This window comes from Chiloscyllium punctatum, chromosome 10 (assembly GCF_047496795.1).
Source record: "Chiloscyllium punctatum isolate Juve2018m chromosome 10, sChiPun1.3, whole genome shotgun sequence".
NCBI lineage: Eukaryota > Metazoa > Chordata > Chondrichthyes > Orectolobiformes > Hemiscylliidae > Chiloscyllium > Chiloscyllium punctatum.
The window spans coordinates 56,066,862-56,083,061 of record NC_092748.1 but is presented as its reverse complement, the minus strand read 5'-3'; the positions used below and the strand labels follow the sequence as shown (position 1 = coordinate 56,083,061).

Genomic DNA, 16,200 nt, shown 5'->3' with positions numbered 1-16,200 from the left:
TTATCTTCCACAGCCTTCTTTGCAGTACTTTTTGTCAAAGACCGATCGAAATCAAAATAGATCACACCCATTGGCTCTCCTTTGTCTAACTTGCTCAATACCTCAAGGAATTCGAACATTTGTCAGGTATGACCTTCCCTTGACAAAGCCATGTTGATTCAGCCCTATTTCACAATGCACTTCCAAGCATTCCATCCTTAATAATGAACTCTAAAATCTTACTAATAACAGAGGTCAGTCTGAGTGGCCTGTAGTTTCTGGTCTTCTGCTCTCCTCCCTTCTTAAATAGGGGTGTTACATTAGCCATTTTCCAGTCCTCTGAAATACTCCCCGATTCCAGTGATTTGTGAAAGATCACCACCAAAGCCTCGATAGTCTCTTCAACTATCTCCTTCCGAACTCTGGGATGTAGTTAGAGTCATAGTGATGTACAGCACAGAAACAGACCCTTCGGTCCGACCGTCCATGCTGACCTGATACCCCAACCCATCCTAGTCCCACCTGCCAGCACTCAGTCCATATCCCTCCAAACCCTCCCTATTCATATACCCATCCAAATGCCTCTTAGATGTTGCAATTGTACTAACCTCCACAACTTCCTCTGGCAGCCCATTCCACACACGCACCACCCTCTGTGTGAAAATGCTGTCCCTTAGGTCTCTTTTATATCTTTCCCCTCTCACCCTAAACCTATGCCCTCTCGTTGTGGACTCCCCCACACCAGGAAAAAGACTTTGTCTATTTATCCTATCTATGCCCCTCATGATTTTATAAACCTTTATTAAGGTCACCCCTCACCCTCCGATGCTCCAGGGAAAACAGCCCCAGCCTATTCAACATCTCCCTATAGCTCAAATCCTCCAACTCTGACAACATCCTTGTAAACCTTTTCTGAACCCTTTCAAGTTTCAGAACGTCTTTCCAATAGGAAGGAGACCAGAAATGCACGCAATATTCCAAAAGTGGCCTAACCAATGTCCTGTACAGCTGCAACATGACCACCTAACTCCTGTATTTAATAGGCAAAAGTGAGGACTGCAGATGCTGGAAACCAGAGTTTGGATCAGAGTGGTGCTAGAAAAGCACAGCAGGTCAGGCAGCATCAGAGGAGCAGGAAAATCGATGTTTTGGGCAAAAGCCCTTCATCAGGAATTGAGGCAGGAAGCCTTCAGGGTGGAGAGATAAAGGGGGTTAGGGGGGATGGCTCCACAGTTTTCCCTACTCGGCTCTCCTTCCATTTCACTCTGGTCAGCTCTTCTGTCATGCCTTTGTAGTTACTTTTACTCAATTGTAATATCTGCTTCCAGCTTCTCCTTCTCAAACTGCAGAGTGAATTCTATCATATTACAGTCACATCCCCCTTGGGGCTCCTTCACCCCAAGCTCCCTAATCAAGTCTGCCTCACTACGCATCACCAAATCCAGAACTGCTTAATCCCATGTGGGCTCTACAACAATGCTCCAAAAAAAAAGTTACGTAGACATTCCATAAATTGCTTTTGGTGAACCCTGCTCCCAACCTGACTTACCTAGTCCACCTAACATTTTGAAGTCTCCATGCTTATTGTAATAGCACCTTTCTTATGTACCTTTTCTATCTCCTGCTTTATTTTCTTCCTCACATCCTGGTTATTGCTAGGAAGCCTGTACGTAAGGTCCATCAGGACCTTATTTCCTTTGCTGTTCCTCAAATCTACCCACACAGATTCTGTGTGTCCTGACTCTGTATCATGTCTTGGTACTGACTTAATTTCATTTCTTACTAATAAGGTAACTGCATTCTCTCTGCCCATCTGCATTTTCTTTCGAGAGGATACACACCATTCGTTATTTAGTTTCTAGCCCTGATCCTCTTGCAGCCATGTCAACGTGATACCCGCAACATCGTACCCACCAAGCTGATCGGTCTTTTATTTTGTATACTGTGTGCATTTAAGCACACACCCTCAGACCTGTGTTGACTGCCCACTTCTCATAGGTGTTTCTTCATCTGTTGTGCCTGAAGTTAGATTCCTGACTCTATCCGTACTCTCTGTCCTATTACTTGTTGTGGAAACTTTAACAACCTCTGCTGAGCCCTCCCCCCTTTAATATTTACCATAGTCTTCCATGCAACTGGAAGACTATGGTATAATTATGGTATAATTTATTATTTTTAATGTAGAAATTGAATTTCAATGATGTAATGAAATTTGTAATAAAGTAATAAATTTTTAAAAATAAAATTTGATTACTTTGTACATTGAAATATCTTTTATCAATTAATAGAAATGAACCATGCAGGTATCATTAGTAGCTTTAAGGGGGAAAATAATCAATGTCTTTGTACTGAAACTGCCACCTAGTGTTTAGAAATCAGGTTAACTACTTGGTATCCATTGTCTTAAAGCATATTGCAATTTAATGGGGTCTTAATTCTTTAAACGCTAGAGTCGTAGTGATATACAGCATGGAAACAGAACCTTCAGTCCAACCCGTCCATGCCGACCAGTTATCCAAACCCAATCTAGTCCCACCTGCCAGCACCCAGCCCATATCCTTCCAAACTCTTCCTATTCATATACCCATCTTGATGCCTTTTAACTGTTACAATTTTACTAGCCTCAACTACTTCCTCTGGCAGCTCATTCCATACACGTATCACCCTCTACGTGAAAAAGTTGCCCCTTAGGTCTCTTTTATATCTCTTCCTTCTCACCCTAAACCCATGCCCTCTAGCTCTCGACTCCACCACCCCAGGGAAACGACTTTGTCTATTTATCCTATCCATGCCTCTCATAATTTTGTAAACCTCTGTAAGGTCACCCCTCAGCCTCTGATGCTCCAGAGAAAACAGCCCCAGCCTGTTTAGCCTCTCCCTATAGCTCAAATCCTCCAACCCTGGCAACATCCTTGTAAATCTTTTCTGAACCCTTTCAAGTTTCACAATGTCTTTCCGATAGGAAGGAGACGAGAATAGCACGCAATATTCCAACAGTGGCCTAACCAATGTCCTATACAGCCGCAACGTGACCGCCCAACCCCTGTACTCAATCCTCTGACTGATAAAGGAAAGCATACCAATAGCCTTCTTCACTATCCTACCTACCTGTGACTCCACTTTCAAGAAGCTATGAACCTACAGTCCAAGGTCTCTTTGTTCAGCAATACTCCCTAGTACCTTATCATGAAGTGTATAAGTCTTGCTAAGATTTGCTTTCCCAAAATGCAGCACCTCGCACTTATCTAAATTAAACTCCATCTGCCACTGCTCAGCCCAGTGGCCCATCTAATCTCCAATAAAAATATTAATTCCTAGTTTGAGAGAGATGCTTGTCGCTTTCCTTCACACTACCCCAATGAGTAAAATAATTGTTGGAAGCCATTCTTTGGTTTCATTAATGCATGACCAAATTTTGAGACAAAGATGTTTTGGTTTCTAAACATTTATAGTGCAATGACCTACTCTGGAAGAAATATAATCAAATTGATTCAGTACCCTAGCATGAATGTGTATTATTTCTGTTGATGTAATAAAGCAAAAAAGTGTTACTTTATAGACCATGTAAGTAGCAAGATACCAGGTTAGGTAATAAACAATCATTTAAACAAATTTTAAAAATTATCAATTCACCAAAGTAAAGGAAAATGAGAACATGTAAAATAGGAGGAGTAGGTCATTTAACCCCTCATACCTACTCTGCCATTCAATAAGATCATGGCTGATCTGACTATGTCCTGAACTCCACTTTCCTGCCTGCCCTCCATATCCCTTGGCTTCCTTGTAAATCAAAATCTCTTTAACTAAACCTCAAATATATTCAAATACTCTGTCTTCATGGAATTCTCTACCCCAGAGGCAAGATTAAAAATCCTCATTAGAAATTCTTCTTCATCTCCATCTCAAAATGGGAGACATCTTATTTTAAAACCATGCCTCCTCAGTCTTCAATTTCCCCCTGAAGGGAAACATTCTCACTGCATCTACCCTCTCAAGGCTCAAAATCGTACATACTTCAATGCTTTCAATTGTCATTGAAAAAAATACTGACATATTGAAAATATCACATTGTAAAATACTTATTTATGTACAATGTTGACTTGTTTCTGAACTTGACATTGGATTTTTCAGTCAAAAAAAGGACAATTTATCATTTTAATTCAACAAAATTATCAAACTACTGTAAAATACAGGCTACTCTTAAAGCTTTTGCTGTGATTTTGCAGCACAATACCTGTGTTTTTTAACCGTCATTCATTCTTGGACTCTGTTACCCTGTCATGTCTTTTATAAGAGAACGAGGATAATTCTTTCCCCAGTGTAAATCCACAACACACTTGTATCAACAGCCATTCTAAAAGTGAATGTGACTGCCATGGTCACTTATCACTGCAGACTTCTCTTAATTCAAAGAAATGTCTAAAAAAGCTGCAATAGTACTCTCACCTTGACAGCAGTTTCACTGCCTTCTGCTTTAAAATCTTCAAATTTCATTACATCGGCCATAATGAAGCCCTTCTCGAAATCTGTGTGGATCTTGCCAGCAGCCTGAGGTGCCTTCGTGCCTTTCTGTCAGTAGAAGACCAAAGGAAAATTAATTGTTTTTAAGAAGATGGATTACAGGAGAGATTCACATTCCTTTGATACAGTATCAGGCTTCAGAGAAACTTCGCTTCATATCACTTGACATGTCACATATACAATCAACCTTATCCTGATATTGGATACCCATTTAGGAAACCAGAGATAAAGTAACCCCTGTTATCAATGCAAAGCAGCAATTTTTGATACAGATTTTGAAGGTGGTATTGATTTTAGATGAAGCAATCTTGTCACTGTGAGCCCAACGACATCTCTTCTCATTTAGGATGTCTGAGGCAACATTTTGGTTACATGATCTGAGAATATAATTGAATTTATTGACCCAAAAGGGCACAACCAGCATTTTTCAAAACGCTAGACAAGCTTTGCTCATGACATTTTCACAGTATGTACATTGGTACTCAAGCTTTCAATTCAAAAATCAATTAAATGTTTTCAGATCTTAAAATTCTTTTCACGAGATTCAGGTTTGTCGGAATGACTGAAAAAAAAAAGGAATATATACCATATTACTTATACAAATGACTATACTAATCTTAAAATGAAATATTTAAAATAAAACATTTTCAACGTTCAGATATATTATTTATTTGAAAGGATGTTTTCCATGGTAATTTTTCTAGTATTCTTGCCTTATTCAACAAGGTGTAATTCAGGAAATTAGTGAAAATAAGCTTGAATTTAAATTTTGAGTACTCAAAACCACCTAGCTCAAAATAAAGAGAAATATGCCAACATTCAGTGCTCATTTGTTAACAATAACCTATTGTAAACAAAGTAATTTTTCTTGACAGAGCACTCAAAGTAAAATCTAATTTATTACGGTTACATTTATGTAGGAGGACAAGCATATAATATTACATGATTACCCATATGCTGAATTACAAAAGATCTACAATGCCAAACATGGCCATGCCAGGCAATGCGACACATGATGATCATGATGTGCAGGTGTTGGACTGGGGTGGGCAAAGTCAGAAATCACACAACCCCAGGTTTATTTGAAATCACAAGCTTTCAAAGAGTAGCCCCTTTGTCAGGTGAAGTGAGAGGAAAGCACACAGAAGACAGAATTTATGGGCAAGGAGTTCAAAGGCAGAGAGATCATACAAATGGTGGGAGCGGAGTGTCGAATATTAAGTCTCTGCAAGTGACCAAGAGCGTTAGACAGTGTGAATAAAGTGTCAACAGCTGAATAACAACTGAAGGGATGACCAATAATCTGATTAAATGAGGAACAGAGATAATTACAAGAAATTAAAAATAAGGTGGTGCAGGAGACAAACCGAATGAGTGGAATGACATGGAACACAAAGAGAAGCTGCTGGAAAAGCCCAGGTCTGGCAGTATCTGTGAAGAAAAGCCAGAGGAAGGGTCACTGGCCCCGAAATGTTAACTTCAAAGATGTTTATCAGAACACATAAAAGTGTTAGGCATTAGAAAATTTAGTTTTCATAAATGAAAATATTTTTGTATCAATATGGCTACTCATTGATGATTAGGTTAGATTCCCTACAGTATGGCAACAGGCCCTTCGGCCCAACAAGTCCACACCAACCCTCCAAAGAATAACCCACCCAGACCCATTATTTACTGACGCTATATTTACCCCGACTATGGGCAATTTAGCTTAGCGAATCAACCTAACTTGCACATCTTCGGACAGTTGGAGGAAACCAAAGCACCCCGAGGCAACCCACTTAATTGACTAAAAATATCCTGAAACATTCAAAGTTAATAAGAGGATCTGAGTAAAATGTGCCCATAGTTAATAGAGCCAGATAGATTATTCAACACTTCCTTCCTGACCACAAGATTATTTTATTGCACATACAAGTTTTACATCATAAGCTCTCCATATTGATACTATGGGCTGAATTGTAAGAGGCACAATGGGCTTTCCACTGGATTAAAGGTCAGAGCAGAGCTGATTCAGGACAAGAAGAGGATTGATAAGTGCAGAGCAGTGGACGTGATCTATATGGACTTCAGTAAGACGTTCAACAAGGTTCCTCATGGTAGACTGGATAGAAAGGTTAGATCTCATGGAATCCAGGGAGAACCATCCATTTGGATACAGGACTGGCTTGAAGGTAGAAGAGGAGGGTGATGGTAGTGAGGTGCCTTTCAGACTGGAGGCCTGTCACCAGCAGTGTACCACAAGGATCGGTGTTAGGTCCAATGCTTTTTATCATTTATATAAATGATTTGGATGTGAACACAGGAGGTACAGTTGCAGATTGGAAGTGTGGTGAACAGCACACTTGATCAGGTGAGCCAATGGGGTGAGGAGTGGCAGATGAGCTTAAGACAAATGCAAGGTGCTGCATTTTGGAAAAGCAAATTAAAGTAGGACTTATACACTTAATGGTAGGGTCCTGGGGAGTGTTGCTGAACAAAGAGACCTTGAGTGCAGGTTCATAGTTCCTTGAAAGTGGAGTTGCAGTTAGATAGGATAGTGAAGAAGGTATTTAATATGCTTTTGTTTATTGGTCAGAGCACTGAGTACAAGAGTTAGGAAGTCATGCTTCAGCTGTACAGGACATTGGTTAGGCCACTTTTGGAATAGTCTGTGCAGTTCTGGTCTCCCTCCAAGGTCTTTTCCCTGGGTTGGTGAAGTCCAGAACTAGAGGTCATAGGTTTAGAGTGAGAGGGGAGAAATTTAAAAGAGACCTACGGGGTAACTTTCTCATGCAGAGGATGGTACATATATGGAATGAGCTGCCAGAGGAAGTGGTGGAGGCTGGTACAATTGCAACATTTAAGAGGTATTTGGATGGGTATATGAATAGGAAGGATTTGGAGGGATATGGGTCGGGGGCTGGCAGGTGCGACTAGATTGGACTGGAATATGTGGTTGGCATGGACGGGTAGGACCGAAGGGTCTGTTTCCATGCTGTACATCTCCATGACTTTATGACTATGTCTCTATAACAGCTCTCTAATCATTTAATTAGAAGCAATAGGCTGGATTTCTGACCACTGGCATGAAGTTACCCTTCGAGGTTTTCTGCCAGCAAAAGGTTGACAGCTTAAGATGCACTAGTAGCAATGACAGAGTCGGTAAAGTGTGGAGCTGGAAAAAGCACAGCAGGTCAAGCAGCGTCAGAGGAGCAGGGGAGTCAATGTTTCAGATCAGAACCTTTCATCAGGACCCTCCGATCTGAAACATTGAGTCCCCTGCTCCTCTGATGCTGCCTGGCCTGCTATGCTTTTTCCAGCTCCATAATTTATCAACTGACTTCCCAGCATCTTCAGTCCTCACCATCTTTAAGCAGAGGCCAATGCTGGTACTGCTAAAATAATGAGGATGCAAAACTGCAAAGAATCAGAGCTTTGAAAGTATTTGGGTTGGTAATTTTTGGGGAAGCGGGAGGCATGCAGGCTTGAGAGGATAAGACAACGTGAGGCTCTTTACACTTTCTGGCAAGCAAGTGCCTCCAATAGCCCCAGCAACCTAGACAGACGCCATCAACACCATTAATTGGCACAATGAATTCTTAAAGACTGGCTCCTTAATCAAGGCAAGAGGAGGCCTTTAAACTGCCCCTTGTGCCCCCAATAGGTCCAATGGCAGGTGACCACTCAGTGCATTCACCGACGATTGTCTTAGTTATGTTGAGGACAAGCAAAGACAAGTTTTCACCCCCTGAATTTAATTTGTCCCCATAACACTGAATATAAAACATTTTGGTTGGTGCATTTAGTCATTAAAAGGCAAATCTGCCAGAATTAAAGGTTATTAGTTTAATATGATATGGGAGCTTTTTATCTATTATTATTCAGTTGAACAGAAAATTACTATTTACAATTAGAATTTAGTCACCAAACACAGTTACAGCTCCAAACAGCAGCTACATTGTATCAGACCTTCAAGATTTCAGAAAAAACTAATATACAGTACTTTTACCACCTTACAGCTATATGCTTTAACATTATGATCCTACTCAGAATTGTCTCAAACAAAAAAAAACAAACTTTGTTCACTGCATGCTACCATGCATCTCCAAAGGAACTCATTTCTCACCATCTAACTTGACTTTTCAATCAGCATATGTACAATAAGTGGACAACAGAGTCAATATTACATTGCACTTCAAACATCCTGGGGAGAGTGAAAGATTACTGTAGTTGTAGTGGTAAATAAATTAACTTCTTCATGTAAAAATTATATTTTATTACCACAAAATATGTGGTTACTCAAAATATAATTTAAATACAAGTTTTTACATTAAACTAGAGATAAATACTAACTTAATATCACAGTATATAATTAAATTACCAAAGTCATCTTTAATGCTTTTAAAAATTTTGCACTCCCGGTTTGGTAAAACTGTGGCAAATCAAACAGACAGAAATAGCTCAAGGAACTGAATGGCATTCTCCTGTTCTTGCCCTTCAACTAATTCCCTTTCAACGCCATTTCCTTTAAAAGGTGTGTGCATGGAACATCCAAAGAAATTTAGCATTTTGTTTTTCTTCTAATGAAAAGAATGTGCTCTGTTAACATCGGCTGCTGTCCATATCATTAGCCTCTAATGGGCTGAAAACTAAATTTCAGCTTTTCAGAAATAAATAACAATTAAACAGATGTCAATCCTTCTTTCCACAGCACAATTATGAAGTGCACGATAATTGTGAAGGACTCTTTCTAATACAAACTGGGGCTTCATTTCAGAAATAAAAAAATTCACAAATAAATACTTCTAACGGATCAGAAATTTTTAATCACTATCACATGAGATATAAAACCAGGAAGAAGTCCGAATCACAATTCACTTTATAGAGTTCCCAACATCACAATTTATAACAAGTGTCATTGAGCTTTTATGTTCACATTTAAAGAGAGTAGAACAGCTTGCCAAGTAATTTGGAATCTTTATTTTTGCAAGCTGCATCATTAAGCAGAGAGCAACTCATGATTACAATGCAAGTTTCCAAGTAGAACATTTGTAACAATCTAACAGCTGCCATATACTCAAATAATTTAATGTAGTCAATCAAGTATATAAATTCAACTACCTAGGTAAACAGCTTAGGTCAAATTGCCAGTCTTCGTTAAATTTTAATCTGTATATTTCAAATTTTGCAAATAAATTGAGACAATAACCAAATAGAGAAAAGAAGAACAATTTTGTATTGTATACTGTTCACATTCAGAACTAAATTGTCACAAAGCTCAACTGTGTGCTACAAACATTAACCTGCAAGAGATCAGCATTAAAAATTGGAAATTCAAAGTACATTCATGAATATGGCTGAAAAGAAATCACTTTACATACTAACAACAGATTACATAATACATTGCTTAAAAACTTCATGTTACTCAAGCAAGAGAAGAGGCCACGGACAACCCAAACAAACTTAGCAAATACCAAATGAAAAGCAACATCAATTTCACTGGCGACAAACCCAGTCACACAGATTAAGCAAGCACAATACTGAGGTGCCTTATCTCTGACCACAGGAGGAGGGAAGATAGATTCTGCAGGATGAAGAAATTCATACTATGTAATAGGCAGAATCAATTGCTACCTGCCTCAATCAATGCACCCCACTTTCACTGTTCAACAGCTCACAAATAATTAAAGTTAACACGAACAAAACCCCATCTATAATGACTAGCTAACCACTGCCATGACAAACTTAAAAGTCGATGATATCAATCTGAATTCAACAGTGTGGAACTGTGTACAGCTGACAACAGACTGTGAAACATACCTTTATGGTCCATGCTCGCACTTCATCTGGCCCTGCAGTAAAAAAATATTCAAGCAGCAGAGATGAGAATCCAGTCTTGATGATCTTGGGCAACGCACTGAAATCACAAGCATACTAGTGTTTCTTTCAAAGTATATCAAAGTTATTTCATTGCAAATAGTTTAAAGCTATTTAACATTTTGGCATTGTGTAAATGTGTATTCCTAAATACTAATTTCATATAACACAAATATTGTCTTTCATAAAGCTATCAAATGCCAAATTGTATTTTCCAAATGTTTCATTGTCTATTATCAAGGCATGGGTATAGTAACCATAAATTCATATATTGTCAGAAAACATGCACACTGAAATTCTTCAAGCAGTGTGCATTTGAAGTTATACCATGAACACACATGATACTTGTTATGGACTAGGCCAGACCCTTCAAAACCTCTAAGCAGGTAGCCCAAACTATAACTTTGCTATTTGTTTAGCTAGATGTATAGTAGATATTCCAGGTGTAAATTAGCTGGGTTGACTGCCAAATTTTAAACAAACAAAATTTATTTACAAAGTTACAAAATGAAACACAAAGAACAGAAAATAGAAAACCCGATAAATTATCCTTTCCAAACCCAACTTAATGCTGTTCCGAAAACACATACATCCCTTAGCACAAACAGTAAGACATGCACAGGCAACTCTCAGTTCGAAATCAGAAGGGCAGATGAGAGAGAGTACCCAGCCTTTCTTTACATACACAAAACTGCTGAACTGAACCAAAAAAAACTTCATCTGGAAGGACTGGCTACTCCCCTTTCATTACACAAGTTACTTCTAAAACATGAAAGCCTTTTGACTGAGGTATCATCTGTTTCGGGATAAACAAAAAGGGCCCAATAAACCTCCCATCTCTGCACCAACTCAGCTGTTTTGGAGCTTGAGCTGTTTTACAATCTCTGAAAAAAAATCAAAGACATAGTAACTTTGAGAAAAAGGACCAGTTTTGTGACATACTCTAAAGAGTTCTGAAGAATTCATTTGGCTTGAGTACCTCCATCAGTTTTTGTTTTAATGTTTGATTCTCTAAAGACCCTCTTCCATGTCACAGCACATACCCTTGCAAAATTTTTTTTTATATTGTAACCTGGGTGGTATGTTATGGTAGGGCATGGCATGGTGGCTCAGTGGTTAGCACTGCTGCCTCGCAGCACCAGGGACATGGGTTCGATTCCAACCTTGGGCGAATGTGTGGAATTTGCACACTCTACGTGGGTTTCCTCCGGGTGCTCCAGTTTCCTCCCATTCCAAAGATGTGCAGCTTAGGTGAATTGACCATGCTAAATTGCCCATAGTCTTCAGGGGTGTGTAGGTGAGGTGCATTAGCCAGGGTTAATGTGGGACAATAGGTTGGGTAAGTGGGCTACTCTTTGGAGGGTCAGTGTGGACTTGTTATGCCAAAGTGCCTATTTCCACACTGTTAGGATTCTACCCATGATCTGATTTGAACCACCCAACATCTCTAACATTCACAAACCTTGCGAATCTCTAACCTGATCATCAACTACCAATCACTTGGTGATAACAAATATAATTGCAGGCTTACACAATATTTCTAAATAAGAACTGAATCGGGTACCAACACAAATAAGATTTAATAAAATTAATATGAGCTTGAGCAATGCATAGTACAACTATATATCATATGGGTTATACCAACAGAAATGCACACTTCAACACTGCCTTCGTTAGAAAAAGAAAAATCACGCCTTGTGCTTCAATGACTATCACCTAGTGGCTCTGACCTTCATAATTATGAGGTCCTTCGAGAGGTTAGAGATGGCTCACATCAATTCCAGCCTACAAAATTGTCTCGATTCTTTGCAACTTGCTAACTGGAGCAACAGATCCACAGTAGACAACATCCCCCCAAGCCTACACTCATCTCTGGAACATCTGGGTAACAAGGATACCTACGTCAGTCTTCTACTTATTGACTGCAGCACTGCCTTCAACACCTAAATTCCAAACAAACTCATCTCTAAACTCTGAGACCCAAGTCTCAGCTTCCCCTCTGTAACTGGATCCTCGGCTACCTGACCCATAGGCCACAATCAGTAAGAATAGGCGACAACACCTCCTTCGCACCAGTGCCCTGCAAGGCTATATACTCAGCCCCCTACTATGCTTGTTATCCCCTCACAACTGTATGGCCACATACCACCCCAACTCCATTTACAAGCTTGCTGACGACATCACTATTGTTGTTTGAGATCCGACCTACAATGCCACAGAATACACGAAAGAGATTTAGTGCTTAGCAGCATGCAAAACAAAGGAGTGGTCATTGAGTTCAGGAAGTGGAGTGGAGGGTACGCCTCTTTCTGCAAAAATGGCTAAGGTGGAGATAGTTGAGACTGTCAAGTTCCTGGGAGTGATGATCACCAACAATCTATCTTGATCCACCCATATCAATGTGACAGTCAAGAAAGCACAACGTCTCTACTTCTTCAGGAGGCTAAGGAAATTCAGCTTGTTGACAAGGACTCTTACCAATTTTTATGGATGCATCACAGTGTGGTATCGCAACTGCTCTTCCCAACACAAGGAACTACTTGACCCAGTTCATCACACAAACCAGCCTTCAATCTACTGGCTCCATCTATGCTTCCCACTGCCTTAGGAAAGCAACCAAAATAATCAAAGTTCACTTCCACTCTGGTTAAACTCTCTTCCACCTTCTTCTATCAGGCAGAAGATATAGAAGTTTGAATACATGTTCAAACAGATTCTTCCCTGCTGTTATCAGATTTTTGAACAGAACTCTCAAAATGTTAATTCTGATCACACTCTCTCTGCAGGTATAACATTGTGTTCAGCACTCTGTTCAGCTACCCTGATGCATTTTGTACGGTATGATTTGCCCGTATAGCATGCAAACCTACATATTTCACTGTACTTGGTACACGTGACAACAATAAATCAAACTCAATTACAAGTCTACACCATTATCATCACAATTTGATGAGGCACATTACTACTTTTTGAGGTGTAGCAGACTTCTGCTGCTCTGAATTCACCAAATATCATTGTTGCAAGAAATATTTCATTTTAAAATAGTGAAGACGCAAACAACATGTAGAAGCTTCTCGTGATGAAAGTTGACTTCGGTTTTCAGTTCAATATTTCATAATTTAAGAAATACCTTCTGTACGGCTTCTTAGAAAAGTAGGATTATATGCGTTGAGGAAGTGGGAAGAAAAGATGTATGAAGGTGGAATGACCAAACAAGGGAATACCAAACAATTTGACCCCATCATTGAAAACCTACTGAATACAACTTATCACTTATTTCTGAATGCCTAAACACTTAAGAGCAGAAAATGGATCAGCTTAGGAGGGGAATGAGTCAACAACAACTTATTAACAAGGAGCGAGCCCATAAACAAGAGCATAAATGGCTTAGAACCACATCCAATTCATCTGAACTCTATGAACTTAAAAGAAAATCACTTTTTAAAAAAAAGCGAACTAATTCAGCAATACAAATAGCATTATCTCTGCCTCTGGACCAGGAGGCCTGGAATGAAGTCTCACCTGTTCCAGAATAACAGCTCTGAACAGAGATTGGTTAGGAATGTCTATAACAAATTACGTATACCTTTGCTTTAAATACAAAGTTTCCAGACCAAACAAACAAGTTCAACTGTGTACTCCTCTAACAAGCACCAAGAAAACAAATAGCCCAATACTTCTGTAAAGTCTGTTCTCATTCCAGGCAAGACCACCAAATTTAGCAACAATAGCTTGTTTTGTTTAAAGTAGGCAACACTAGAAATTCCAGGTACATGCAAAGTAAATAAAACTAAGATTTCACAATTTTGAACAAAATAAACTTTACATCATTAGAAAAGTGAAACAACTTGCTACAAACACAAATATACACATGGAAGTTATACTTTAATATTCAGATTTAATATATGAGATAAATATGGGTGAACATATTTATAATACACCATGCAGCACCCTAAATATTAGATGCAGTTGAGACAGATCCCCCAAATTTTTCTGTTATCCACTCCCAGATATTACTGATGCTATGGGTCACCAATCTTAAAGCTTTGCCTCCTTTACGAAGGATCCCAATTCTTCACATTTGAAGATTTACCTCTGACAGTCCTTCCAGGTCATTCTGCCATGAACTACGTACTGATAGCTCAATATTTTGTCTTAAGTTAACAATCCTCAGAATTTGCAAGACTGCTGACAAACACTCAATTACTAGCACAACTTCAGCTTTTCACTAGACTTCGTTGACTTGCTGCTGCCCCCGAGTTTCTCTAAGCCTCATTTTCTTTCCTCAGTTACACTAAACAAATAGTACTTAAGAGTTTTACTCTCTCCCACTCAGGTACCAATTGCTCCTCAGGACCAGAAACATTCACTTCTCAGCATTCCAACTTTTTTTCCAAGACTGAATCCCATTGGGCTTCACGTTCAGCCACCTGCAGTATTATAGCAACATGGAGCCACCTTCTCTGACAAACTGTCCAAACGATTACTGTAAGTATACCCTCTTAACACATTCCAAAAGAGCCCCACTGTTCCAAAGTGAAATCAAGTGTAGCAACCACTGGAAGACTGTGCATTGAATGTTACAATATTCATCGGCTGCTGCCTTACATAGCACAGATGGATGCAAATAATGTTTGTTTTCACAAGTACTTAGTTTAAAAACAAGTTCTGTCACTCATGGTTTAAAAACAGAAGTTTTCAGAAAAAGTATATCTATTAACCTTTGTGTTTTGTTTTCTTCCAGGTATTTCTTCATTTCTTCTTCACCCATCTCCTGTAACTTTAGTTCAAGTACTCCACTGAAAGGTATGACCATTGCTCTTGGGTCATGCTTGTCTACCCATTCTTTAATTTTTACCAACCTGTACACAAAAGGCACAAAAACATTATCATGAGCTGCATGCATCATTGTATCATATTCATTATCCAATACAACATTCATATTCATTAGCAATGTGTGGTTTTTAAGATGTTGTTTTTCTGTATGTGCCTTCCATTAGTTGTCAACTAATGTTATGCTAATAATCTGAAATACTACTGAAGTTGCAGTTAGCTTTTACTTAATCTCAAGTTGCAGTTACACATTATGTTCTTTATATGGAACCATTACTAATATTTTTTAAAATCTGGATTTAAATTGGAAAGGATACACAACAACACAAATAAATTATTCAATGCCATTTGTCTTGCCAACACAGTACCCGGCATTCTGTTTGCAAATCTGCCAGCTTGTTAGGGTCAATGCACACACATATATAGGTTGATGTTAGCTACATAGATACAGGGCAAGAGGACATTAAACAGCAAGGGCAACGGAGGGTACAGCAAAGCTAATCAAGAGGGAATCAGTTGGCAACAATGCTAAGTTCTTTGATCAAATGTGTAGGCAGCCAGCAATCAGAATGCAAATAAAATGCAGTGAATCAACTTGTATAGTTGCAGAATTTAAATCATTACCCAGTTAGGAGTTCTGTCTTTCGAGCAGACAGCTTTGATATCTTGACCTGAAACCAATTTACAGCATGGAGATAATAGATAATGCAGCTCCCAACCACTGCATGACTGCAGTAAAAACAGCTAAACATCTTTTTGCGTGTGAGCTAGACTCATGAGTTGTTAAATGGTATCTTCAGTGGATTGATTGGTTTTTCCATCGTATCAATACCCTTTGAAATTTCTGACTTTGTGTCACCATTGTTGAGTTTCAAATTATTTGCGAGCAATACACACAGTCTAAGAGGTGTCCTCCATTTTTGGAGGTTCTTAATGAATCAACCTTGGTTTGCAAGCATATTTGTGATTGGCTCAACATACACTGAACTGAGAGCTTCTTTTCAACCT

General features: G+C 39.0%; 1 protein-coding gene across 1 annotated transcript in view; it reads right to left on the bottom strand.

Annotated features, from left to right (window-relative positions):
- Positions 1-16,200, bottom strand: part of ola1 (Obg-like ATPase 1) — a 216,548-nt gene that overhangs the window by 10,918 nt on the left and 189,430 nt on the right. Inside the window, exons 8-10 of the mRNA XM_072579197.1 lie at positions 15,081-15,221; positions 10,303-10,399; positions 4,426-4,548 (exon numbers count right to left, since the gene is read on the bottom strand). Of these exons, the coding sequence (XP_072435298.1) occupies positions 4,426-4,548; positions 10,303-10,399; positions 15,081-15,221 (361 nt within the window). The remainder of the gene's footprint in view (positions 1-4,425; positions 4,549-10,302; positions 10,400-15,080; positions 15,222-16,200) is intronic.